Source organism: Mustela lutreola, chromosome 10, assembly GCF_030435805.1.
Source record: "Mustela lutreola isolate mMusLut2 chromosome 10, mMusLut2.pri, whole genome shotgun sequence".
Lineage (NCBI taxonomy): Eukaryota > Metazoa > Chordata > Mammalia > Carnivora > Mustelidae > Mustela > Mustela lutreola.
Window position 1 is genome coordinate 20,363,581 of NC_081299.1, and position 24,701 is coordinate 20,388,281.

The 24,701-nt window shown below is 41.7% G+C and overlaps 1 protein-coding gene and 1 pseudogene across 1 annotated transcript in view; one reads left to right on the top strand and one right to left on the bottom strand.

Moving 5' to 3' along the window:
- The first annotated feature begins 2,098 nt into the window (after positions 1–2,098).
- STX12 (syntaxin 12) overlaps positions 2,099–24,701 on the top strand; it is a 38,602-nt gene continuing 15,999 nt past the window's right edge. Inside the window, exons 1-3 of the mRNA XM_059136095.1 lie at positions 2,099–2,342; positions 17,735–17,804; positions 19,601–19,700. Of these exons, the coding sequence (XP_058992078.1) occupies positions 2,225–2,342; positions 17,735–17,804; positions 19,601–19,700 (288 nt within the window). The 5' untranslated portion in view covers positions 2,099–2,224. The remainder of the gene's footprint in view (positions 2,343–17,734; positions 17,805–19,600; positions 19,701–24,701) is intronic.
- Positions 17,111–17,281, bottom strand: LOC131810611 (U4 spliceosomal RNA; annotated as a pseudogene).

Sequence of the window (24,701 nt, forward strand, 5' to 3'; positions counted from 1 at the left end):
TTCCACTCCTGCCTGGAGGATTTGAGTTACTTTGACACAGAGGAGCAGCCTCAATTTCCAATCCAGGTGCAGAGCTTCAGATAAGGGGTTTTCAGATACAACAGTCCACATTTATCTTCACGTTGTAGTTTCCAAGGAAACAAGATCCTGAGTCCTCTTGTTAGCTCAGGCCTGATGATAATCCCCTTAGCCTGGTGTGCTTTGAGGCTATCAAAACACTGCTTCTTTTAAATTTTACCTACACTCCATCTTTTCCCCAAATCCTAGGATAACTCTATCTCCTCCTGTGCTTGGTGAGACACCCCATGATTCCTCTGACGTGCAGTCTTCCTTGCAGCATTAAGTTAATAAACCTAACTATGTCAGACCACAGGTGGTCTTTATCAGATAGGTTTTATCTTGGGGGATAAGGTTCATAAAATGTGTTCACATTGCCTGGATAGGCATTTAAGAAACGGTAGTTATTTTTTACTATTCTTGTATAAACATAATAAATGTTCATTTGACATCCAGTATTTGCAAGACACAAATGTATTGCTATAACAGTAGGAATGAACAAGATAGCACAAGGCACAGATGGAAAACCACTTTTATTTTAGATGGAGAAAGAAAACAGTAACAAAACCTTATGTCTTCAATTCCTAGGAGAAAAATACCTTTACTGAATTTCACTCTAAATAGAGTCAAGTATAAATGAAAAAATACTCAAGACTATTTTATAGGTAAAAATGTACAACTTACATGATTAGCTAGAAGATTTGATATGAAACTATGGATTCTAAGAAACGGTAGCATTTTCATAACCAGAATGAGAGCTCACAAATGTCATCTGTCCCTTTCTATAGAGAAATGCTCTTAAAAATGCTACAAAGAGATCTGCGTACAAGATCTCTAAAGCTCTTTCCCTCATTTGGGGTCTCCTCCCAAATAGGCAAACAGCTTCCTCTCTTGCCAATCCCCAGAGATTGAAGAGTAGGCAGGGGTGGGGTTGGGTGGAGAACACAGGAAACAAACATTGCCAGTTTCCCTTTCGCTTCTCCCTGTCTAGATCTCTTCCAAAATCCAAATCCTACCCACGTCTGTCCGTTTACGATAAGCTCACAAAATGCATTCTTCTAAGGGAACATTGAGGTCATACAAATTACTTGGGGAAATTACAAATTACAAATCTGCAAATTACTTGGGGAATGACTTTTCCCCACCCTCAAGGGAATGATTTTTAAAATTTGAGAGTGTAGCTCTCAAAAAAAAAAAAAAATCCTGGTTTGGGATATATAGTAAAGGAAGAGGCTGTTTGGGAAGGATTTAGATGGAGAATGAGTTTGGGAATGTGAGAATGCGTTTAGGGAAATATCGAGATGAGTATGGAGTTAGCTTAGTGTTTGGGTTTGCAGTCAAACTTCAGAAAAGCAAATTAACCACTGTGGTCTTCATTTTCTCAGTTTTGCAAAAGGGAAAATAACTCTTGTTTTATCGAATTACTTTGCTTCAACAATTAAAAAACCGATTTTCCATTATCTATTCTGAACGTAAAAATATGGTTAGAACATTGTCCTTTGCTATGGTAGAGCTTATGAACAAATGAATTGCATTGAAGGCTCATACATAGTATATGCTCAATAAATATTATTATCATCGCTTTATTGTTTAGATTAGAAGAGGGGTGGAGGGAGAAATGAAAGCGGTCTGTAAACCATAAAAGCGCTCTGCAATTACTACAAAGCCCTGCAGGACCCAAGTAGAGTGAAGAATTTCAGGAGTTTGGTTACCGATCTGAGTTTCAGGGTTGTCGAATTCTCCCATATTTGGGCCTGAATTCTCAGACTAGAACAGAATAGGCTGTCAGGGCTGAGATCATCTGGTACAATTTTATGCTAATCGAAAATTCTTGCCTCCTGTCACCGTGCTCCGGCGAGAAACAACACTACCACACCAGCTCCTCCAATCCGAGCCCCGACCGTGTGACGTCACGCCCCGCCCCGTTTCCCCAAGGCCAAGGCGTCCAGTCTCTAAGCTACGGTCCCCGGCACCAGTTCCAGCGGCGCCTGCGCACTGTGGGGCGGGGCGCGTGCGCGCGGCGTGGGGGCGGGGCTAGTGCGCACGCAGCACTAGTCCCTTCCCCCGCCCTTTCTCTTCTCGGTTTCCCCGTCAGGCTGCGGGTTCAGTCTGGCGGCTGCTTCCGGTAGGAGCTCGGTGCAGGAGAAGTCGGTCCCAGTTCCTCGTCATGTCCTACGGTCCCTTAGACATGTATCGGAACCCGGGGTCCTCCGGGCCCCAGCTCCGGGACTTCAACAGCATCATACAGACGTGCAGTGGCAACATCCAGCGGATCAGCCAAGCCAGTGAGCTGGGGGTCCGGGATGGGGGGCAGGGGCTGCCCCGGGGACAGGCCCGGGTAAGGTTGTCGGGATGCGGAGCCCGGCCGAGGCTATGGCCAAAGCCACACCTGAGGCGGTCTTCGGGCTCTCCAGTGCGGGGGCGGCGGCTGCCATCCTCGAGTCTGTCAGGCCCAGGCTCCCCGAGGGTCCCGAGCCCCAGCTGAAGCTTGAGTTTCTTCTCAGGTGTACTGCCCTCATGGTATGGGGGCCAAAGCAGGAGCCTGACAGCCTTAGGGTGGGAGGGGTATGGGTGTCATCTCGGGAGCAGTGAGTGAGTTCACTTGGCGCAGTGGTCAGCCGAGTTTTTCCTGTCATCTGCCTTATCCCCACCCACCTCTCTTTCCTCTCTGGCCAGTTTGGATCGCGAGTTGTTTACTGATCAAGACTTTCTAAGTTACATTCTGCTCAGCTTTTTGCTCCTTGGAAGTCAGCAGCTTTCAATTAAGGGAAGTGGAGAGTGCATGTGTTTGGGTGACTTAATACCCAGCTCTTCCTGTAATGAATTTGGAAGTCAGATACAATGACATGTATATGAGTGGTAAGATAACTTCTGTTTTAATAAAGAGAATTCACCGAAAACATTCCCATTTACATGGTTTTGTCTTTTGTAGCAAAAGATCTGCACATATTTTTGGATTTCAAGCTGATGAAACTTCTGCATTCCTTCCCTGTTCAGCAGCTTTTTTAAACAGATCTCTTAACACAGAGAAGTTCAGGGACTTGGCCACAATCACATAGCAAGCAAGACATGGTAGAGTTGGTGGTGGATTTCAGAATGTCTTTGCTCATCTTAAAACTAACCCCCACCCCATCACTAAGGTCTGAGTAGGACTGATTGAGCTGATTGAGTCAAATATAGGCAGTTTCTTGTGCGGGAAAATCATCACAGAGCCTTATAAACAGGTCAGTGGCACAACTTTACTTGGAAAGAATGGGGACCAGCATCCTTGTTTGTTACTGTGTTTTTGTGAGCTTGGCTGTACTCTGTTAATAGGTAGAGCTCAGTTAGTCCTGGATTATAATTATGTTCTATATAAAGAGGGGGAAAGTTTCTGATGAAGAGTGTGAGACTGGGTGAATTAGAAGTGGAAGGAAGATGACATGGCCTGCTATGTATAAAAATTAAAAAGAAAATTAATGTGACCACTGGTTTGAAAGTATAGTACTTTGTGTTCCAATATATCCTTTTGTGAGGAAACTGTAGTACCAGTTAGAAGATTCTGGTTCAAGGCTGAAAGGTTATTGTTGAGGCTAAACCTAACCTTAATGTCTATCTGTGAAATGTTCCACATGTATTTGTTTGAGTATTAGGCATATGAGTATAGGAACTGGCATGGTGTGGATTCTTTCAACAGGGAGCCCTTAGAGTACATAACAACTAAAATATAAAGTTGAAAGGGTTCGGTACTATAGAAGAGATCTAGCAGCATTGAGTAGGCATTCAGGGGAGAAAGATACCGTTTTTACTTGGGAAGGATCTGGGGGGTGGGGTGAGGGAAGGGGCAGAAGGAGAAGTAGGCTCCCCACTGAGCAGAGAGCCTGACTCAGGGCTCCATCTCAGGACCCTGAGATCATGACCTGAGTCGGAGGCAGCTGCTTAACTGACTGAACCACCCAGATGTCCCTTGGATTTAGTTATTTAGAAATGTATAAATTGAAAAAAAAATTATAAATTAAATTGGAAGGAAGAGACTGGAATTAGAGACACCAGTTAGGAATTGTGAAAATGAAAAGGAAGGAAAGGAAAGGCTTCTTTGGTGACAGAATTAAATAGGTATTTAGCTGTTGGTTGGGTATCTGGCTCAAGGGATCATTGGAGTCAACCATTAAGAACACTAATAGAGGGGCGCCTGGGTGGCTCAGTGGTTCAGCCTCTGCATTTGGCTCAGGTCATGATCTCAGGGTCCTGGGATCAAGCTCTGCATTGGGCTATCTGCTTGGTGGGGAGCCTGCTTCTCTCTCTCTCTCTGCCTGCTTCTCTGCCTACTTGTGATCTCTGTCTGTCAAATAAATAAATAAAATCTTAAAAAAAAAAAGAACACTAATAGATAACATATTGAGTACATACTGTGTGCCAGGCAATGCGGGAAGTGCTTTATATGCAGTATCTTACTTAATTTTTTAACAACTCCATTAAGTAATTACCAATATTATTTCCTTTTATGGGTTAGGAAACAGGCTGAGAAGGTTTATTTTTTATTTTTTTAAAGATTTTATCTATTTATTTGACAGACAGAGATCACAAGTAGGCTGAGAGGCAGGCAGAGAGAGAGGAAAGCAGGCTCCCTGCTGAGCCCAGGACCCTGGTACCATGACCTGAGCTGAAAGCAGAGGCTTTAACCCACTGAGCCACCCAGGCACCCCAGGCTGGGCAGTTTTAAATAATTACTGAGAAAATGGGTGCTTGGGTGGCTCAGTCGGTGAAATATCTGGCTTTAGCTCAGGTCATGATCCCAGGGTCAAGGGATTGATCCTGATGTTGGGCTCCCTGCTCAGGGGACAGTCTGCTTCTCCCTTTCCCTCTCTCTCTGCCTCTCCCCCTGCTTGTGCTCTTCCTCTCTCTCTCAAATAAATAAATAAAATCTTTTTTTTTTTTAAGATTTTATTTATTCATTTGAGAGAGAGACAGTGAGAGAGAGAGCATGAGCGAGGAGAAGGTCAGAGTGAGAAGCAGACTCCCCATGGAGCTGGGAGTCTGATGCGGGACTCGAACCCGGGACTCCGGGATCATGACCTGAGCCGAAGGCAGTCGTCCAACCAACTGAGCCACCCAGGTGTCCCAAATAAATAAAATCTTAAAAAAAAAAAATTACTGAGCAAACAAGTGGCAGTGGCTGAATTTGAAACCAGGTCTATCTCTTATGACCAGTAATTAGGATTTTTATAATTTTTAATTAATATTACAGTATTGTAGCACCTGGCAGTTCAAGTTAGAAGTGACTTGGTTTTTTTACTCTCCATAGGAAACTAGGGAAAACCTGAGGCTATAGAACTTTCTCATGTGGTGTGTCTAACCTCTGCTGCTAGATTGTTAGCTCCTTTCATGAAGCATGGGGCATGACTTACTCATTTTTATATTTCTAGTACTTATCTCAGTCCCAAATATATGATAGATTCATACATTTATTGTTGTTAACAGATACTCTTTGAGCACCCTCTATACACTGGGGTTGGCGTCATGAATAAGAGACAAAATCACTGCTGTGAGAGTGTGTGTGAACATATGTGTTTGTATACAGGTGTGTGTGTGTGTGTGTGTGTGTGTGTGTGTGAGTTTCTCCAGTAGTAACAAGTGCTGTGAAGAAAATGGCTGGGTAAGGGGATGGAGGTGAGGAGAGAAAGAGGGTGGGTGTTGTATATTTTAGATCAGATGGTTAAGGAAGGGCTCTGTGAGGAGACATTTGAGTAGACACCTGAGTGAAGTGAGGGAGAGAGCTGTGTGAGTAGCTGGGGGAAGGCATTCTGGGCAGAGGGAATAGCAAAAGCAAAGATAGTAGTGTGTTCTTCTTCTTCTTTTTTTTTTAAAGTCGGCTCAGTGCCCAGTGTGGAGCCCAACTCAGGGCTGGAACTCACAACCCTGAGATTGAGATCTGACCTGAGACCAAGAATCAGAGGCTTAACCAACGGAGCCACCCAGACGCCCCTCAAAGTTTATTTTTAAGTAATCTGTACACCTGATAGGGGGCTTGAACTCACAACCCTGAGATTAAGAGCTGCGTGTTTCACCAACTGGGTCAGCCAGGTGCCCCCTCCAGGGTGTTCAAAGAATAGCAAGGAAGCTAGTGTGGCTAGACTGTGGTTAAAGATGGGGAGTATAGTAAGAAAGAAGTCAGGGAGGTAGCCAGGGGTCATATCATTTAGGGTCTTGATGCTTACTAAATGGTACATTTGAATGAATGAGCTTTTCTACCATCTTTGGAGTCTTCCTGCCACATTCTCCCTGTACTGTGTGGTAGCTGCCACATCTTAGGACCTTGGGTGGTGTCAGTTGGAATTCTTCCCTGAGGGTTGTTTGGTGAGGAATTAGGAGTTTGCAATTAGCAGAGTTACACTGTTTCCACCGTGTTATCAGGTTAATGACTTTCCCCACATCTCTCCAAGAGCTGGTTGGTGGTCATACTAAGTGTCCGCTCTGAATGTGAGCTCACAGACATATACCTGCGGGGAGTATGTATCTGTTGAGAATTTGAGAGGATAGTTGTTCTTTTTTCCCAGCTGTTCAGCCACAGATGTGGGTTTGAAATTGCTGAGTGTATAAGCTGAAATACAGCAGGCCACTACTTGGGTTGTTAAGGGTACAGCTAGGGTCGATTGCCTGGTACAAAAAGGGCTGTTATCAGTATGGGTGGGGTACAGAAGAAATGTACTTGACTGTGCCTATTATGGGGATCTGGGCAAGTATTACTGTGTCAGATATAGGAAAAAAACTAATAGCCTCCAAGTTATCTCTGAAGAGATTAAAGAACAGCATTTCTCTTCTTTAATGTTGCTTACTTATTACTATGTTTTTTGTTTTTTTTTTTTTACTAAAAAAAAAAAAGAAAGGGAGTTGAATTTTTTTTTAAAGGTTTTTTTTTTTTTTTAAGATTTTATTTATTTATTTGACAGAGAGAGATCACAGTAGGAGAGAGGAAGGGAAGAGATCACAGAGAGAGAGGAAGGGAAGCAGGCCCCCTGCTGAGCAGGGAGCCCGATGTGGGACTCGATCCCAGGACCCTGAGATCATGACCTGAGCCGAAGGCAGCGGCTTAACCCACTGAGCCACCCAGGCGTCCCGGGAGTTGAATTTTTAAAACCAATTATTATGAAGTCCCATAGGCTGTTTTTTCAAAGTTATTTTCACATTTGCGATTTGCTTTTTATTTCATTGCCATCTCTTAAATCTTCCTGATCTCAGTATCTGTATCACAGCAGCAAACTCTCAGTGTCTCTGTTTCCATTCCATTCATCCTGATAACGCTCTCAGTAGTAGTATGTCTAAAATCCTGTTTTCATTATACCACTCACCTTCTCAAGAGCCTGCCTTAGCTCTCTCTCTTTGTCTGCTGCATCACTTTCTACCTTGTTTTCATTCTCTGTCATCTTTTTTCCCCCCAATATTTTATTTTTAACCAATCTGTATGCCCAGTGGGGGGCTCAAACCTACAACCCTGAGATCCAAAGTCACACACTGTACCGCCTGAGCCAGCCAGGCGCCCCTCACTCTCTGCCATCTTAACCCGGATCAGCGTGATTGTCTCTACTTCTCTGCACCCTTTGCCACAGGCAGGCTATTTTTCTTAACATCCTTAAACACTGGTTTTTGCTCCAAGTTTTTACTCATTCTGTGCCTCCTTTAATATCTTTCCCTAACTCACTAGCTATCTAAATTATACAAATCCTCTGAGCTGTGCTTCAGTCCTGCCCTTTGTAACTATCTAAGGTCTGTAGATAGTTATGTATACACAATATGCATTGTGTAGATACAATGTGTAGATTTGATTTTGAAAGAAAGTCAAATCAGAAATAGCATGGGTTTTAGGGTCAGCAGTTCTGTGACTGAGTCCTTGCCCCTTATATGCGCTGTTAACCTTGGGCAGGTCATTTCCCCTTTTTATCTATAACGCTGTCTGTAAAATGAATAGAATTGTCCGTTGTTGTTTTTAAGATTTGTTTGTGTATCAGAGAGGGAGAGAAAGAGCACTAGCAAGTAGGTGAAGGGCAGAGGGAGAGAGAATCACAAGTAAGAGTCCCTGCTGAGCGTGGAGCCCCATGTGGGGCTCGATCCCAGAACCCTGAGATCATGACCTGAGCCAGAATCAAGAGTTGGCCACTTAACTGCCTAAGCCACCCAGGTGCCCCATGAGCAGAATTATTAAAGTGGGGTTTTTGAAAGTAGAGTGACTGGCACATTGTAGACATTCAGTTAATGGTGATATTATTGTTTGAGTCTCTTGCCCTACTATGGTAAAGTAATTAGGTGAGCGGGTTTGGGAGTCAGACTGTCTGGGTTTGAATCCTAATCTGCTTCTTACTACCTGTGTAAACATACAGCTTTACCTCTGTAATTCTCAATTTCCTCATCTATAAAGTAGAGGTAAAAATAATATCTACTTCATAGGGTTTTGAGAATTAAATGATGTAATTGTGTAAAGTGCTTAAAACAGTGCCTGCAACATAGATGTTTAAGAAATGTTGGTTATCCTTTTGCTGTTGTTTCATTGAATTTGCAAGCACTTTTCATTCACAGTTTAGCACTTTTCCGGTATTCTTTAATTAATTTTTTTTGACCTTGTCATTCTGACCAGGGAGATTATTTTTCATTTTCTGGGGCTAGAGTCCGCGTGCATTGTATGGTTAGTTCTATTTAATTCCAGTGCCTGGCACAGCAATGGATATGTAGTTGGCATTCAGTATGTACTTAATTGATGTTATCATTGCTAAATATATTGTTCTTGGTCTTGAGTTTGATAATTATACCTATCCTTAATTGAGTTCTTTTATGTGCCAGACACTGTTCTAAATTTAGCTCCACATTATCTCATTTTATCTGCTCAAAAACTGTATGAGAGTTCTCTTGTTACTCCCATTTTTTAGGTGAGGAAACTGAGGCACAGAGGAGTGAAGGCTTTTGCTCAAGATCATAAAGCTAATTTGGATGCCTGGCTGGCTCAGTTGTTGGAGCATGCAACTCTTGATCATGGTGTTGGGAGTTCAAGCCCACATTGGGTTTAGAGCTTTCTAAAAAAGGATCATAAAGCTAAGAAGTGGTAGAACCAGGAAAAACACATAGGCAGTCTTAATTCAGAGTATGCTCTTCACCATTACATACGTTGTCACTGGTACAGTAAATGGAAGATTGTGCCTTTGATATTTAGTGCTTATGTTTGGTTTAGAGCCTTAATATTATAATATAGTGACTACATTTTTCAAGTCAGGTCATTTTCGTTGTACCTATATGAAAACAGAATATAAACCTGATTTTCAGAGTTAGACATTGAGATAACTTCATTGTCATAATCACCACATAGGCTATCCTTTTCCCATTTGAAAATTTTCGTTTGGTGTAAATAAAGATTTTCCTTTGAAAAAGAAACACTGCAATGGTCGTTACTTTGATATGACTAGACTTCGATTTGGATTAAGGTTCATTTGGAGATTTGGGGGTGCCTCAGTGGCTTAGTCGGTTATGCATCCAACTCTTGATTTCAGCTCAGGTCATGATCTCAGGATCCTGATCTTAGGGTTGTGAGATCGAGCCCTGTGTTAGGTTCTGTGCTCAGTGCAGAGTCTGCTTGAGATTCTCTCCCTTTACACTACCCCCCCAATAAATAAATAAATAAATAAAATCTTTTTTAAAAATTTAGTTTAATTTAATTTTTTCAGTGTTCCAAAGTTCATTGTTTATGCACCACACCCAGTGCTCCATGCAATATGTGTCCTCCTTAATACCTACCACCAGGCTCACCCAACCCCCCACCAAATAAATAAATAAAATCTTTAAAAAAAAAAGTTCATTTGGAGATTCAGATTCTACTTAAAGCTGGTATCAGCTAAAAGCACATAAAGAGTATTCAATTTAGAGTAGTTTATAGTGTGGATATCAGCTGTAATGTACAACAAATTGATTTGTTTTGTAGTCTTAAAAGTTCTAGCCAGGACATGCTTTTAAAAATAAGAGGTCAATGATAGATATTGAGATCTAGTTTTAAAAATAACAAAATTGCTTACACAGAACTTAAGGACTTGTCTTTATATTTGGCCTAGTCATCTGGTTTCCAGATTATATAGCATTTCATAGACTATTATTTTCATCCAAAATGTTGTAACAAGTCTACCTAAGGTAAAATTTTTATTTACCAGAGTGCTTAGAAAAGGAGTTTTCTGACTAACCAAGTTGACCAGAAAGTCCTTATAGATTCAACCCATTTTTATAAAAATCTTTCCAAAAAGTATCACTTTACTTCATTGTAAGTACACTCCAGTGAAAATAGCTGTGTATAGGAACATCCTATTCCTTTCTGGGCTTTAGGTTTACTAAGGGATAATATTCTTAGATATAAAATAGATGGGTCATTGAGTCACTATTTTTTTTTAAAGATTTTTTATTTACTAATTTGACAGAGATCACAAGTAGGCAGAGAGGCAGGCAGCGAGAGAAAGAGGGGGGAAGCAGGCTCCCCGCTAAGCAGAGAGCCCGGTGCTGCTCCATCCCAGGACCCTGGGATCATGACCCGAGCCAAAAGCAGAGGCTTTAACCCACTGAGCCACCCAGGCGCCCCTTGAATCACTATTTTTTAATAGATCCCTGAAGTTGGTGGTTATGGAGGATAGTACACAAAAAATTCTGCTTCTTTGGATTTTAGTAAAGTAAGACACTACTGTCCTTACGATTTGAGTTTTGTGGTATCTGTTACCTGAGTCTTGCTGGAAACTCTTAGGAAAATACCTTAATATTCAGAAATTTAGTAGGAGTTGATGGAGGCTTGGATTAATTCTGGTGCTTAGTTAGGAAATGACTCTGTAAATCCCTTTTCCCCGAACTTTTGTAATTGGCACCCCCACAAATTCAGGTACCCTCAACAAACAAAAGAAGTCAGAAAAGTCTAGATGAAAAAAGTTCTCAGTTGAGAATACACGAAGAATAGTTGATTAATAGATTTTTTCCATGTCCTGTAAAATACCATTGTTCTCTAGGGTATTTACTTATTTTTATTATTATTTTTAAAGATTTTTTATTTTATGTATTTGACAGAGAGAGATCACATGTAGGCAGAGAGGCAGGCAAAGAGAGAGGGGGAAGCAGGTTTCCTGCTGAGCAGGGAGCCTGATGCGGGGCTCGATCCCAGGACGCTGAGATCATGACCTGAGCCAAAGGCAGAGGCTTAAACTGAGCCACCCAGGCACCCCTCTAGGGTATTTAATACAAAAAATTTTTAAGTTTATTTTTTAGTTAATCTCTATACCCAGTGTGGGGACTGAACTCACAACCCTGAGTTCAAGAGTCACATGTTCAGAGTTTCTGGGTGGCTCAATAGGTTAAGGGTCCATCTTCAGCTCAGGTGGTGATCCCAGGGTCCTGGGATCTAGTCCAGAATCCCGCTCCCTGCTCAGTGCGGGGAATCGGCTTCTCCCTTTTCCTCTGCCCCTCCCCTAGCTTGTGCTCGCTCTTGCTCACCCTCTTTCCCAAATAAATAAATAAAATCTTTAAAAAGACACATGCTCTTCCAACTGAGCCAGCCAGGTGCCCTGGGTATTTAATAGGTTTTGATAGATGATTATTGATACCTTGATACTTTGACATGTCTCTAGAGTTTCTAAGGAGGGTACTCTGTAAAGACAGTCAATAAGATGAGATCTGTTTCCTTAAACTCTTTGTAAGACCTGCCTTTATATGTCTTCATATATTCAACCAGCTATTTTCTGGAAGTGTATATGTGTGTGTTGTTATGCAAATTCAGAAATGAGTAGAATGTGGCCCCTGCCCTCCTGGATGGGAGGACAGAGCACATACTTCATCCACTCCCATTTGTACGCAGGTGGAACCTCTCTAAACCAGACTCTGGCTTGCAAAACGCACTCCTTGATTACACAGCATCATTCTGGGACTAGAGCTTATTTATTATCGTTTTAGCACCGAGCAGGATGGGAGGACTCAAAGAACATTTATTCCTCACACAGTTGTAAAGATTTAATGAGGAAAAAATAGTATAGATGGTAAGTATTGTAATGATAGGAAGTGCTCAGTATGTGTTAGTTAAACCTGATTATCACATACAATTGGTGAAGAGAGACCCAGCAACATGAAATGACTTGCTTGGCACCATGCATCGAGTTAGTGGTCAAGTGTGGCTTAGAGGTCAGGTTTCACTATTCCCAGCTCATGTTCTCTCATATCTTCTGCCTTAAAGAAAGTGTCATGATATAAAAGGGAGGTTAACTCAACCAACAATGACTTATGTACCCACTGGGTGCCTGGCACTTGGCTGGATTCTGGGGAGTACACAGGAATGTTCCCAAAGGTGGGAGGGAGTTGGGGAAGAGAGCAGGTTAGAGCAAGGACATCGGCCTACCTCTGCCAGAGAGCTATTGAGTTAGGGAGGCGTCAGATAAGCAGGGTGGGGCTAAGTGGAACACTGGAATTGAGGCCTGCCCTGTGTCACTCCATTCTGTTTCCCTTAAGCCTTAGCCTTTTGAGAAAACATAACGTGGCACAAAGAATATAGCCATTGGAATTTGCCCTGGGTTTGAGTTCCGGTTATTATGATACCATGTGGCTTCCCATTTCATTCCAGTTTAAAGTTCTTGCTCTAGTTAAGAAGGCCCTATATGATCTGGCCTTTACCTCTTTGGCCACTCTCTCGCTTGCTCTACTGTAGTCTCACTGGCCTTCTCACTGTTCCTCCTTCACAAGAAGCACTTTGCCTTGGGGGTTCACTTCATACTCTGTTAGAAAGCTGCCCCCACGCCCCCCCCCAAAAAAACACAAGCAAGCAAGCTGCTTCCCCATGTCTTTGTATGGCTTGATCTTTCACTTCCTTTCTATCTCTTCTCTGTGTCACCTTCTCAGAGAGGTTTTCTCTGACCACACTGTGGAAGCTAGTATACTCTCCCCACCCTGTCTTTCCAGCCCTTACCTGAATTTCTTTTTCTTTTTCATTTTTTAAAAGATTTTATTTATTTGACAGAGAGAGAGCATAAGCAGGGGGAGCAGCAGACAGAGGCAGAGGCAGAGGGAGAAGCAGGTGTCCTGCTGGACAAGGAGCCTGATGTGGCACTGGATCCCAGGATGCTGGGATTATGACCTGAGGCAGACGTTTAATGGACTAAGCCACCCAGGCGCCGTTATTTATCTTTATAGTACTTAATCACCACCAGAGATACATGCTTACTCTCTGTCTCTTTTCTCTAAAATGTTAGCTTCTTGGGTGCCTGGGTGGCTCAGTTGGTTAAGCAACTGCCTTCGGCTCAGGTCATGATCCTGGAGTCCTAGGATCGAGTCCCACATTGGGCTCCCTACTTGGCAGGGAGTCTGCTTTTCCCGCTGACCTCTCTCCTTTCATGCTCTCTTTCTATCTCTCTCTCAAATAAATAATAAAATATTTAAAATCTTAGCTCTTAAGAGCAGTTGTTTTCTAGAGCATAGGACATAAAGAGTAGGTACTCTGAATGAATGAATGGGTGAATGAATGAATGAGTGAACTAACGAATGAATTCTGTCTCAGTCATGAGCCTCAGTGTACCCATCTATAATATTGAGATAATAATGTTTATTTAAAGGGTTGTTGGGATCAAATAAAATCATGCTTATCAAGTATAAAGGAAGAATACTCCTGTTTTTCCTCTACTTCAATACTTCTGACATTAGATGTGTGGATTTTCCACACACCAAACAATTCTGAGATTCTCCAAACACCAGTTAGATATCCTGCAATTTAACCCAATTCTGACACTTCTACCTGGAGTTAGTATCAGATGCCACAAGGGTTGAGTCCCATGTAACTGTTCCCCTTCAGACAACAGTTGCATCCGGTTGATACTTGTGCTTCTGACCAATGGACTCTAAATCAGAGATTCCCATCAACCACCCCTTGGGTTTGATTAATTTGATGGAGCAGCTCACAGAATTCAGGAAAACATTTACTTATTACAATATCAATTTATTATAAGAGGACATAATTCAGGAACAGCCGGATGGAAGAGATGCCCAGGGCAAGGAATGTGGGAACTAGCTTGGACACCCTCCAACACCCTCCCTGTATATTCACCTGTTGACCAACCCAGAAGCTCATCGAACAGTGTTCCCGAGTGTTTTTATAATGCTTAGTCTCAACCTGCAGCGCCTATCATCCCCGCCCCCTACCCTACCGCGATTTCCCTAAAGTCAGTGGGTGGGGCTGAAAGTTCTGGCGTAATCACTTGGTAGTTCTGGTGACTAGCTCCACCCAACCTAAGGCAGTCTTGCCCTACCTCACCCTAGGAACTTAAACTCAGTGTGCTCAGAAGGGGCTCTTTATGGGGTACCTAGAGGGTTCAGTCCCTTAAGCAGCTGACTTTTCTCGTTGGCTCAGGTGGTGATCTCAGGGTCCTGGGATCCAGCCCTGCACAGGGCTGTGCACTCAGCGAGGAGTCTACTCGAAGGTTCTTCTCTCTCTCCCTCTGTCCCACCCCCTGGTGCTCTCTCTCTTTCTCAAATAAATGAATAAATCTTAAAAAAAAGGGGGGGGGAATCTTTATGAATAACAAAAGACACTCCTATTACACACAAAATTTCAAGGGTTTTAGGTGCTTTGTGCCAGGAACCAGGGACAATGACTATATATATATGTATATATATATATATATATATATATATATATATATATATATATATATATATATTTAAGATTTTATTTATTTGACAGAGACACAGCAAGAGAGGAAACACAAACAGGGGGAATGGGAGAGGGAGAAGCAGTAGGCTGCCTGCTGAGCAGGGATCCTGATGCAGGGATCAATCTCAGGACCACCTGAGCCCAACGCAGACGCTTAACCAACTGAGCCACCCAGGCCCCCCACAAATATATTTTTTATTATAGCATGTCAAGTACCTAGCCCTGTGTCTGGCACATAATAAGTGCCCAGTTAATGCTAATGTCAGCCCTCTTATAAATTATTTGTATGGCTAGCCAGCTGATAGCTCTGTTGGTATCTTGATTCTAATTTGACTGAGATAAGAAGGGAAATTCCACATGTTAGTAACAGAAAATTTATTTATATCTTACAGAATGTTGTCTTAGCAAAATACATTCATTAGAGTGCTTGCTTTTTCCTGTGGAACCATTAAGCTAAAAGTAACGCTTAATAGAATAATTAATCTATTTTAGGAAAGTTGGTCAAAAGGCAAGATTTAAATCACTTGAACACTATATTTCCATTATAAAATTGAAGTTACATTTTTGCTAAACAAAAGAAAAACACGGTCTCAAAGTAAGATAAAATCATAATTTGAAGTGCTAGAAGTTTATATATTTTTGACTTTGGAATTTTTTGCTTTCTAACACGCATGATGTAGTGATTTTGGCTAGACAGAAATAACTTGTACATATTTCTAAGGAATAGGTTGTTCATTTTCTGCTTATGAGTAGAGAGTCACCAGCAATCAATTAGATTTTGCTTCATCATTGTTTCTTATCAGACTTAGAGGCTATTAATTCATCTGTGTTTGTAAAGGTAACTTGGTATTTAATAAACTTCAGCTTGCCTTTTTACTACTCTCTCTCTCTCTTTTTTTTTTTAAGATTTGTGTATTTGTTTTAGAGAGAGAGCATGGGGGGTGGGGCAGAGGGAAAGGGAAATAGAAGCAGATACCCCGCTGAGTTCAGAGCCAGTCTACAATCCTGGAACCCTAAGATCATGACCTGAGTCAAAATCAAAAGTTGGACTTTTAACTGGCTGAGCCACCCAGGTGCCCACTTCTTTGTTACTCTTGGTGACCAGATTAGGAGCAAGATTATGATTGACCCTCAAATTTTATTATTTTAAGGAGCACCCTATCATAAGTTTAAATAAGTGAAGGGTTTTTTTCTTAGTGGACATGGAAGCACAGTATGTACGTTGTCCCTGTAATATATACAAATGATGATTGATTTCCTCCTCATTTTCCACTAAGCCAGTCATTTAGCAGTCTGATATCTCACAAGTGAAACTTTGGCATTAATGCTGAGAGAATAGGAAAGGCCTTCACAAAGGAGACGATGTTTTGGCTGGAAGAGTCATGTACCTATTGTGTCCTGTTATCTCTTGAAGTTCTGGTGAAACTTGAAGATAATCCTGTTTCCTCTGGGCAGGAAGTACTCTGTTATTATGTTCTGTACTCCAGCAACTTGGAATAGAAAACAGCAAATGCTCTTCAGAAGCAAGCAAGCAGGGGTACCTACCTGGGTAGTGCAGTCAGTTGAGCATCTGACTTGGTTTCAGCTCAGGTCATGATCTCAGGGATGTGAGATCGAGCTCAGTGTCAAGCCCCATGTCAGGCTCTGGGCTCTGCATTCTTCAGAGTCTGCTTGGAATTCTCTCACGCTCTCCCTCTGCTCCCCTCCACCCCCTCCACCATTGCACACGTTCTCTCTCTCAAATAAATAAATCTTAAAAAAAAAAAAAAAAAAAAAGCAAGCAACAACAAAAAGAAATAGAAGAAAATTCCAACCTCTACAAATGAATGAATGAATGAATGAATCCAACTCCTTCATCCTCCCCGGCCAGTCAGGAGAGGAACAGAAAGCAGGACACAAAAGAAATCAAAAGGTCAACTGCACTTCAAAAAAACCCACCCCAAACCCCAAAATATTTAGAATAAGAGAAAAAAAAAAAAAGAAATCAGGGCTCTATTTCTGGTGCACAAATCGGTGAGGTCCAGGGCTACTCACATTCCCAGGCAAGCTGCTGTTGGAGTGTTTTTCCTTATAGGTAGATGATCAGTTTCTCTGGACCTCTGCTTTCCTAGTCCAGGGCTAGAGGCCTAAATATCTAGAATTCAAACATGACTGTCTTAGCAAAATATCTAGGACGTTATCTGAACAAAACCATACATTTGACTGTAGACAACATAGTTTAAAGGACATAGGCCTTGGAGTACAATGTATCTGGGATTGAATTTTTTGCCCTGTTACTTAACCATTGTGTACCCTTGCATAATTAACTTATATAAATTTAACTTTTATAACTTAGCTAAATATATTTCCTCATCGGCAAGATGAAGATACCTACTTTAGACCATTGCTGTGAAAATTAATAAAATAATGTATATGGAACTTCTAATATAAAAGCTCCTGGCACATGGAGGTGCTCAGTCAGTGGTAATTTATTATTATTATTTTTTCAATTAGCAGTAATCGCACCTTGTATAAACCTCATTGGCTATGATACTGCCACTGCACAAAGCTTATTATAATTACTTTTTAATGGTAATTTATTATTAACAACAAATGTACATTGATTTCCAAAAATGTTTGCTATAAAAAATTATTGTGAAAAAAAGGAAAAATTATTGTGTACTATGAATTTAAATTTTAATTGTTGCAAGTTGATATTTGGTACTAAGACGCTTGCAAAGGTGTTGAAACTTTAAACCAGCAACATGGGAAATCTGGAAAATTTTGGAAGTTCTTTGGGAATGATGAACAAAACTGCCACCCTCTACTTGGTGACATAGTTATCTATAGGAGAAAGGTGAACCCCGTGATTAGTTTTAGAAGGAATAGACATGCCGAAGTTTCAATCATAGCATGCTTTCTGTTAGTTGCATGAACTTATTCAGGATGTGGACAGAGAGACCAGTGATCTAAGAAGTAGGATGCTCATGATGAATGTATTTTTCTTTTCCCCCGTCTCCCCAGCTGCTCAGATAAAGAATCTGATGAGCCAACTAGGAACTAAGCAGGATTCAAGCAAGCTACAGGAAAATCTGTAAGTAGCTTCCTAATGTGGTTGGGTTCTGTGAGGCCCTGTGAGAATTCTTTTGAGGACACACCCACTGTCCTTGCTGCATGGCAGCTTAGGTTTCCAGGAAAGCCTGTGGAGTCAGCATGACAAACAGTGGGACACGAAGTAATAGCTTAGCTGGATCTAGATGAGGGACAACAAAATATATTCATGGGTTGTGATCTCTACTGCCTTTCAAAATCCTTGAACACAGATTCTTTCTTCCCTTGGGCTGTTTAGCAGAACCCTCTGAGGAAGTAGGGAGGCGAACTTTGACCACTATTAGTCTGTAGTCTGCCAAAATGAGCCTCCTTGTTGGCCCAGGTACTCCTGATCATCTGCAGAGATCATCTAGTCTAGTGGGATTTCCAACCGTAAAAATTCAAAAAACGTATTCACAATGATCTGAGGGGTGTCTGAAGGAGAGGAGAATGGACTTGTAGTAGGGACTCACGATTCTTTTTATTACATCCTTCTTGACCCCATTTCTGCTTTTAGAAGTTCTTTTCTTCATCTTTAAAATATACTGAGCAATATTCTTTGTTTTCTGTCCTCAACAGTGTGAAGTGAGAGAATGACTTACTACTTTGAGCTTTTTCCAGGGAGATGTGAAAAACACATCTTTGGATGTGTTAGTAATGTCTAGGAGGTACAGGCTCCTGACTGCCTCCTTTTTGTTTTTGACTCCCTCGGTTTTTTGTTTTGTTTTGTTTTGTTTTTTTTAATCTTGGAGGCCCCTTTGCAATGAAAAAGTAGTACTGATTGAGTAGTATGGTTTCTCTGTCCTCCCTTAAAACCTCTGTAGAAATGGCCATAGAGTAGAGGAAAATCATGACCAAAAGGGGCTCTTTTTGTGTTTCCACTACTTTCCAATCCCACTTAATATGATGCATATTCCTCCTTTTTTAATATTCTTCCTCTTATACTCCTTATATGTTTTTATGCAGTACAGGGCTTCTTTGTTTTGGAGGGAGGAGCCAGAAAGTCAAGCATGAAGGACAATAGGGAGCCAAGAATAAAGCTGAAAAAGCACCAGCTTTAAGCAGGAACATGGGAGTAGATCTTCGGAGATTGTTCCTTAGGGTAGAAGCTGTGCTTTTTTTTTTTTTTTTTTTTTAAATTTTATTTATTTATTTGACAGAGAGAAATCACAAGTAGATGGAGAGGCAGGCAGAGAGAGAGAGAGAGAGAGGGAAGCAGGCTCCCTGCTGAGCAGAGAGCCCGATGCGGGACTCGATCCCAGGACCCTGAGATCATGACCTGAGCTGAAGGCAGCGGCTTAACCCACTGAGCCACCCAGGCGCCCCAGAAGCTGTGCTTTTAATGCATGTTTCATCCAACCCCCAGTGTCTGGATCCCATCTCCAATCAGTGCCTGGACAGACAGCAGCTAGGCAGAACTGCCGGGTGATGGACGGGAGAGTTTTGTGAGACCTTGGTGTGTTCAAACTATCAGATTTAGATGTGGGGGCAGTTGCTCTTATATTTCTATCAGAACTGCTGATAGGCCTTTCTTTTCTTCCCAAAGACTTAAAATACCTATCAGCAGGTTTCACTGAGGTAGGTTTTTTCTTCTCAGTAATATGGAGATGCCTTGCAGTGGGTCTGACTGAGTAGTATTTCTGGAATTTTTTTTTTTTTGTGAAACTGGGCCTCTGGGAACCCATTCTTTCAAACACCCCCTTTATTCCTTGTACTGGGGCACTCTGAGAACTAACTGTACTAACTGTAACAGCTCTCGAGCTGTGGAAATAATCCTGAAACATGTCTTTTCTCTCTTAGGCAACAGTTACAGCATTCAACAAATCAGCTCGCCAAGGAAACGAATGAATTACTGAAGGAATTAGGGTCCTTGCCCCTTCCCTTATCTGCTTCAGAACAGGTTGGTATTTTCTGGTATGTGTGTTTGTTTAATAGGAAAGGACTTTGTTTTAATGGGAAGACTGTGTGAAACAAAAACAAGTTGGTCTTTGGTGTCAGGTAGACCTTCTCTGACCCTCAGTTTCCTTATCTGTAAAATTGGGCTATGTGACTATTGTGACAATATAAAGAATGTATGCACTGGGTCTTGTAAAGTGCTCAGCATTCAGTAGCTACTCAGTATCGGCTGTTATTATTCATAATAACATACTATTATGGGTGCCTGGGTGGCTCAGTTGTTAAGCATCTGCCTTTGGCTCAGGTCTCTTGGGATCAAGCCCCACATTGGGCTCCCTGCTCGGCGGGAAGCCTGCTTCTCCCTCTTCCACTCCCCGTGCTTGTGTTCTCGCTCTCCCTGCATCTCTCTCTCTCTGTCAAATAAATAAATAAAATCTTAAAAAGAAAACCAACAACCCATACTTACATATTGATAAAATTAATTTAACTGGTAAAGAACTTCAGTGTTTGCATCTCTAGGGTTTGGCCAGTAGCTTTATGTTGCAGGTTAGGTCCTAGTTTGTCTTGTAGTCAGTTTCTATAAATCTCAATCAGATGTTTTGCCTTCTATTTTGCAGTCACTTTCATGTCCCATCATGAGTCATTCGTAGGTCTCAGGTTGAAGAAATGCCCAGGGAAATTGAAATCCTTTAAAAAAAACACAATTTTTAACAGGAGTTCATTGTTCCCTTGATGTTCCAGGCCTTTTCTTCACACATTCCAGAAGTCAGTGTGCCTCTGCCTTTATTGTGGCTTCACCTGTTTTAATTATCATTCATAGTTCTACCTCAAATCCTTTCTCTTCCAGGAAAAAAAATCAAAAACCTTCTCCATCTACATTAGCCTACTATGATTCCATTTTTCTTTAGCTTCTCTACCATTCCTAGGAGCACTTGACTTGTTTTCCTTTTTATTATTGAATTTTTTTCTGATGATGTCCTATCCCTGATGGCTATAAAGACAAAGCCTACAACTTCCCCATTCTGGGTTATTTTTCACTCTGTGAGTTGTGCCTGGTTGGAACATGAAATAATTTTAGTGTGCTGTGCTCATCATTTAGAAAATAAAATAGAGGGGCGCCTGGGTGGCTCAGTGGGTTAAGCCTCTGCCTTTGGCTCAGGTCATGATCTCAGGGTCCTGAGATCAAGCCCTGAATCGGGCTCTCTGCTCAGCAGGGAGCCTGCTTCCTCCTCTCTCTCTGCCTGCCTCTCTGCCTACTTGTGGTCTCTCTCTCTCTGTCAAATAAATAAATACAATCTTTAAAAAATAATAATAAGGGGTGCCTGGGTGGCTCAGTGGATTAAAGCCTCTGCTTTCGGCTCAGGTCGCGGTCCCAGGGTCCTGGGATCGAGCCCCGCATCGGGCTCTCTGCTCAGCAGGGAGCCTGCTTCCTCCTCTCTCTCTGCCTGCCTTTCTGCCTGCTTGTGATCTCTGTCTGTCAAATAATAAAATCTTTAAAAAAAAAAAAAAATAATAATAATAATAAAATAGAGTAGGAGTATCTGAATATATACCATGTAATAAAGGAAACTATTCTTACAGGAAGCTTTCACTTCATACATATGTGTATATGCGGTACTAGGTCAAGATGTCACATTATTTCTGCATGTCTCCATCAAAAAAGTTTAAAAATGTTGGTTTAACCCATACATGGCAAGCTCTTTAATGGAGCACTAGTCTGTGGAGTTTTGGCGCCCCCCCGCCTTGCACAAAAGAGAGGAACCAAGACTAGATGGTTTGTTGTCATGCTACAAAGGAGCTCTGATAAAAAGTAATCTTAAGGGGCGCCTGGGTGGCTCAGTGGGTTAAAGCCTCTGCCTTCAGCTCAGGTCATGATCCCAGGGTCCTGGGATCAAGCCCCGCATCGGGCTCTCTGCTCAGCGGGGAGCCTGCTTCCTCCTCTCTCTCTGCCTGCCTCTCTGCCTACTTGTGCTCTCTGTCTGTCAAATAAATAAATAAAATCTTAAAAAAAAAAAAAAAGTAATCTTAATGTAATCACCTTTGGTTGTCCATAGGTGTGCTGTTATTCTTGCTGAAATTTCACGTAGAGGCCAGTTCCCCTTGCCGTCCAGTATCTCCAATAAACATCACCTCTTTTGTCCTCCCAGCTGGGCACTTAGGCTAAGCTCCACTTAGGGAATACACACTTGTGAATGGTTCTAGTTAGTAACAAAAAAGGAGTCTAAGGTTTTTTTTTTTTTTTTTTAAAGATTTTATTTATTTATTTGACAGAGAGAGAGAGAGAGATCACAAGCAGGCAGAGAGGCAGACAGAGAGAGAGGGATGCAGGCCCCCCGCTGAGCAGAGAGCCCGATGCGGGACTTGATCCCAGGACCCTGGGATCATGACCCGAGCTGAAGGCAGGGGCTTAACCCACCGAGCCACCCAGGTGCCCCGAGTCTAAGGGTCTTGATGAAAGCAGAAGTGTTGGGAGTCCTTAAGAGTTAATAGTAGCCTAAGCAAAAATAAATAGAAAGTTATATCTGCTACCAAAAAGAGAGAGAGAGAGAGAAGGATTTAATGTAGTCCAAAGTCAAATAGAAGTTATTTTTGGGTCATGCATGCTATTGTTCCCTTCCGTCATCTTGGATCCTTAAGAACACGAAATAGATCTGCAAATAATTTTTTTTTAAGATTTTATTTATTTATTTGACAGAGAGAGATCACAAGTAGACAGAGAGGCAGGCAGAGTGAGAGGAGGGGAAGCAGGCTCGCCACTGAGCAGAGAGCCTGATGCAGGGCTTGATCCCAGGACCCTGGGATCATGACCTGAGCTGAAGACAGAGGCTTTCACCCATTGAACCACCCAGGCGCCCCTGCAAATAATTTCTTGATCCCTGTCCTGTTGTGCTGAATACCGTTTGCCCTTTCAATTCTTTCTTCATCTAGTCAATCTTAGTCTTACCACCATCTTTTTGCTGCTGTCCTGTATATCAGATCATATATCCTCCTTTCAATCTTTCGTACTTATGTGCTATCATCAGTGATCTTCTTGCTGCCAAATCCAGTGGGCTTTTTTCTGTCTCATTTGAAACAGCCCATCCCATCTCTACTGAAACTGTCTTCTTCTTCCCATGATCCCCTTTCAGTATGTCTTCCAACTCTGGAATCCCTTGCTGGCCTCTTCTCTCTTTCCCCAGGTAGAGTCTCATTCTCCTTCCCTGACTCTTGGTCTTCCTAGGAGTAAACATGTCCCAAGGCTGTGCCATTGACCTCTCATTTTCTTAGTCTCTGCTTTTTCCCTCAGGAGGCTGATCTATTTTTATGAGTTTACCTTTATGAACATGACCCCGAGATCTTTTCCTGGCTCTAGGCTCTAACCTCTAAGGACTGGGCCCATATTGTCATTTCCTACTCTAAGATCTCTTCTTGAATATATTGCCTTCATCTAAAATTTAATGCGTTGTCTTATACAGGATTTCTCCCATTTCACTCATATCCCTTAACTAAGCTGATTGATATTACTGATTGTCTTAAAAAAAAAAAAGTTTGTGCCTTTTGACCTAATATTCCCATTCATGAAAATTTGTCCTAAGGAAAAAAAGTTGGAAGAAAAAAAAACTGTAGTCTGGAGCTGGATTTCCTGTATTTAAATTCTACCCCTTCCACTTACTGACAGTGTGATCCTAGGCAAGTTACTTAACTTCTTCGTGCCTTGGTTTTCTGATCTGTAAAGTAGGGACTATAATATAGGTTGTTTAGGTTAAAGTGAGTTATTATGTTGAAGTACTTATAACCGTATTAGTACATGGTAAGTACTGTATTAATATTAGCAATTACAGTGGGGCTTCCATTAGCTTTCTTTATAATAGTTAAGTAGTTAAAACATGGGCATAATCTAGAAGGAATGTTTACATAAAATTTCCTAGATCAAATTTTCCTTGATAGGGTATTATGTAACAAAGGCCATAATTGTGAAGAGGATGATAACATGGGAAATGTTTATGATATACTTCAAGATAGCATTTTTTGTGGGGCACCTATCTGGCTTAGATGATGGAGCATGCAACTTTTGATCTCAAGGTTGTGAGTTCAAGCCCCATATAGCGCCTACTCCCCAAAAAAAAAAAAGAAAAGAAAAGTGTTTTTGAATAGTAAGATTAGGGAATGATGATTTTTCCCTCTTATTGTTATAATGTTAATGTGAAAAATTTTTTAAAATTCCAGAAAAAGAGGGAAATGTTCCTCATGTAAATTTGCTCTCAGGGGCACCCGGGTGGCTCAGTGAGTTAAGCATCTGCCTTAGGCTCAGGTTATGATCCTAGAATCCCTGGATTGAGCCCCACACTGGGCTACCTGCTCAGCGGGGAGTCTGCTTCTCCCTCTGCCCTTTACCCTGCTTGTGCATGCGCTTGCTCTCTCTCTCTCTCTCTCTCTCAAATAAGTAAATAAAATCTTAAAAAAAAAAATAAACAAATTTTCTTTCAGGGCGCCTGAGTGGCTCAGTTAAGCATCTACCTTTGGTTCAGTCATGATTCCAAGTTCCCAGGATCGAGTCTCCCATTGGACTCCTGGCTCAGTGGGGAGCCCGCTTCTTTCTCTCTCTGTCCCTCCCCCCTGTTCATTCACACACACACTCTCTCTCTCTCTCTCTCAAATAAATAAAATCTTAAAAAAAAAAATAAATTTGCTTTTAGTATTACCATAATTCTCCCAGGTGTGATATTTGAGTCATTCTTGACTTTAGCCCCCTTGCAGCCCTATAGGCAGTTGCTAAGTCATAATGTTTCTTAAATTCATGTCTTTGGGGTTCCCATTATTGACACAATGTCCTCCTGACCTTTAACCTAGAATATTGCAAAAGTCTTTTTGACATGCTTCTTTTTTCCATCCTACCCTGTACTCCATGGCAGACTACTTTTTCTAAATTATCATTTTGTACCCATCATGTTTCCTGCTCAGGAATCTTTGTTGTTTTTTGCCTTAGGGATTGAATCCCAAACTCATTAGCTTAGCATTTAAAACC